The following is a 1,845-nucleotide window of genomic DNA, read 5'->3' as shown; positions in this document are numbered from 1 at the left end:
ACAGAGCAAATTTACAGCAAGTTAATGCTGCAAAACAATAGCTTCTGTTGTGAGCCTTTCAGTTCACATCGCTAGTCTAATTGGTACAAAGCATAATAGTTCCAACTTCCAAATATGAGATCAACAGTCAATTAAAACCCACAAAACTGCTTCAATGTTAACAGTCAATGAAAACATAAAGAACTGTTTCAGCGTGGGCGTGCTGCGTTATCAATAAAATGTTAAATTTCGTGTGTATAATTTGCTGTGCCCTGTTTTCTCTTAGGTACAATTGACAATTCTAATGACAGGATATAACATGAAATCCAGAGCATTTGAAGTAACAATTCAATATCATTGCTTGGGCCTCATGGCCATAACATATAAATTGGATGTTTTACAGAACAAAACTGTGGAGTCTGGCGTAGTAGCCAAAAGAACACAGCCATAGTAGTAATCAAATTCAAGCCCAAAATACAACATCAGGAACCTCACCAGTCACAAACTCCCATACATCTCCAATGAGTAAGGATTCTCCTAACTAATCCCCAGATGCTTCTTTTGCTTCTTATTTATATGTTCTACCTGCTCTGGAGCATTGTCATAATTGTCACCTCTATCCCTCTTCTTTTTCCTCTTCTTCTCTCGGTCTAGATCACCATCAGTGATTTTCTTCTCCTTCACAACCTCAGTGCATTCCTCTTGTTTATGCTTCTTTTTCTTCCTTTCCCTCTCAGTTATGGCAACTCTTTGTTCTGCTGCACTGTCATTGACAATTTTCTCTTCCACCTCATTCACATTCTCCTCCAGTTTCACATGATCCTTCTCTTTTTTCTTCTTGCTCTTCTTTTCACTCACCAGCTCTTCTTCCACCACAAAACTAGGCTCCTGCTTCACATCGACGATGATTTCCTTATTCGGACGACTCTTCTTCTTACTCTTCTCAGTGGCAATTTCTGGTGAAGGGAGAATGTGGGAGTTAGGCTCCTGCTTCACATCGACGATGATTTCCTTATTCGGATGATTCTTCTTCCTCTTCTCAGTGGCAATTTCTGGTGAAGGGGGGATGTGCGAGTTAGCACGGGCAACCGCTCTATCCTCCAGTGGATCCCCATTCTTCTTCTTATTGCCCTTCTTACCGGAGGCAACATCTAGCTTCGCCTCAGCGGCAGAATCGCGGTTGGAATCATCAGCGGCAATCGCCATGTCCCCTTTGCTCTCCTGATCTTCGTGATTTCTATTGCCCTTCACCGGATCATCATAGTAGTGGGCATCGGAGTTGGCGGCACCCTGCTTGTGGCTGCCGCCGAGTTCCTTGCGGAAGCGGCTGAGCTGTGTTGTGGCGTCGGCGGCGTTGCGGAGGTAGTTACAGCAGTCGGAGGAGGGTAGGTGGGAGGCGGCAGACTCGGTGAAGCGTTTGAGGAAGAGGGCGGCCTTGTGGAGGGGACAGGGCTGGGAGGAGACGACGCCGCCGGTGATAGCCCTCATCGCGCCGCCCCCGGCGAGACGAGTGTGGGGAGTTGGGGTTAGGGTTTTTTAGGACGAGGAGAATTCGGCAGGCCGCGCCTCCTTTCTGCTCGGCTGCTGCTGATCAGGATTTAGAAGACTCTGGACTGGACTTGGGCGTGCCGAACTGGCCCATGAGTCAGCCGCAGAGATCACACTTTACATTGAACTATACGTGTACATTCTCGGCCCGAGCCCAAAAAAACCCGGTTTGAATTTTGGTTCAACACAACTCGTGATTATTTTGGGTTATATCGTGGCCGGTCCATTGATTCAGATATCGGGCTATGTGATTGTTTAAATATGTCGAACTTATTTCGGACGACCTAAAATTCATTTTCTGTCTCAAAAAAATTACAT

At 46.2% G+C, this 1,845-nt stretch overlaps 1 protein-coding gene across 1 annotated transcript; it reads right to left on the bottom strand.

Annotated features, from left to right (window-relative positions):
• Window positions 1-318: 318 nt before the first annotated feature.
• On the bottom strand, window positions 319-1,522 carry LOC100277939 (uncharacterized). Its single transcript, NM_001151379.2, has one exon. It carries the CDS (start codon window positions 1,465-1,467, stop codon window positions 517-519), a length of 951 nt encoding a protein of 316 aa, NP_001144851.1. The 5' UTR covers window positions 1,468-1,522; the 3' UTR covers window positions 319-516.
• Between the last annotated feature and the right edge of the window lie 323 nt (window positions 1,523-1,845).

This window comes from Zea mays, chromosome 3, assembly GCF_902167145.1.
Source record: "Zea mays cultivar B73 chromosome 3, Zm-B73-REFERENCE-NAM-5.0, whole genome shotgun sequence".
Classification (NCBI taxonomy): Eukaryota; Viridiplantae; Streptophyta; class Magnoliopsida; order Poales; family Poaceae; genus Zea; species Zea mays.
Note: the sequence above shows the minus strand (reverse complement) of the source record. Positions and strands in the feature narration are given on the sequence as shown.

What these genes read in the sequence shown, in the direction of transcription:
- LOC100277939 (NM_001151379.2), bottom strand. Translation starts at nt 1,467, where the DNA reads ATGAGGGCTATCACCGGCGGCGTCGTCTCCTCCCAGCCCTGTCCCCTC.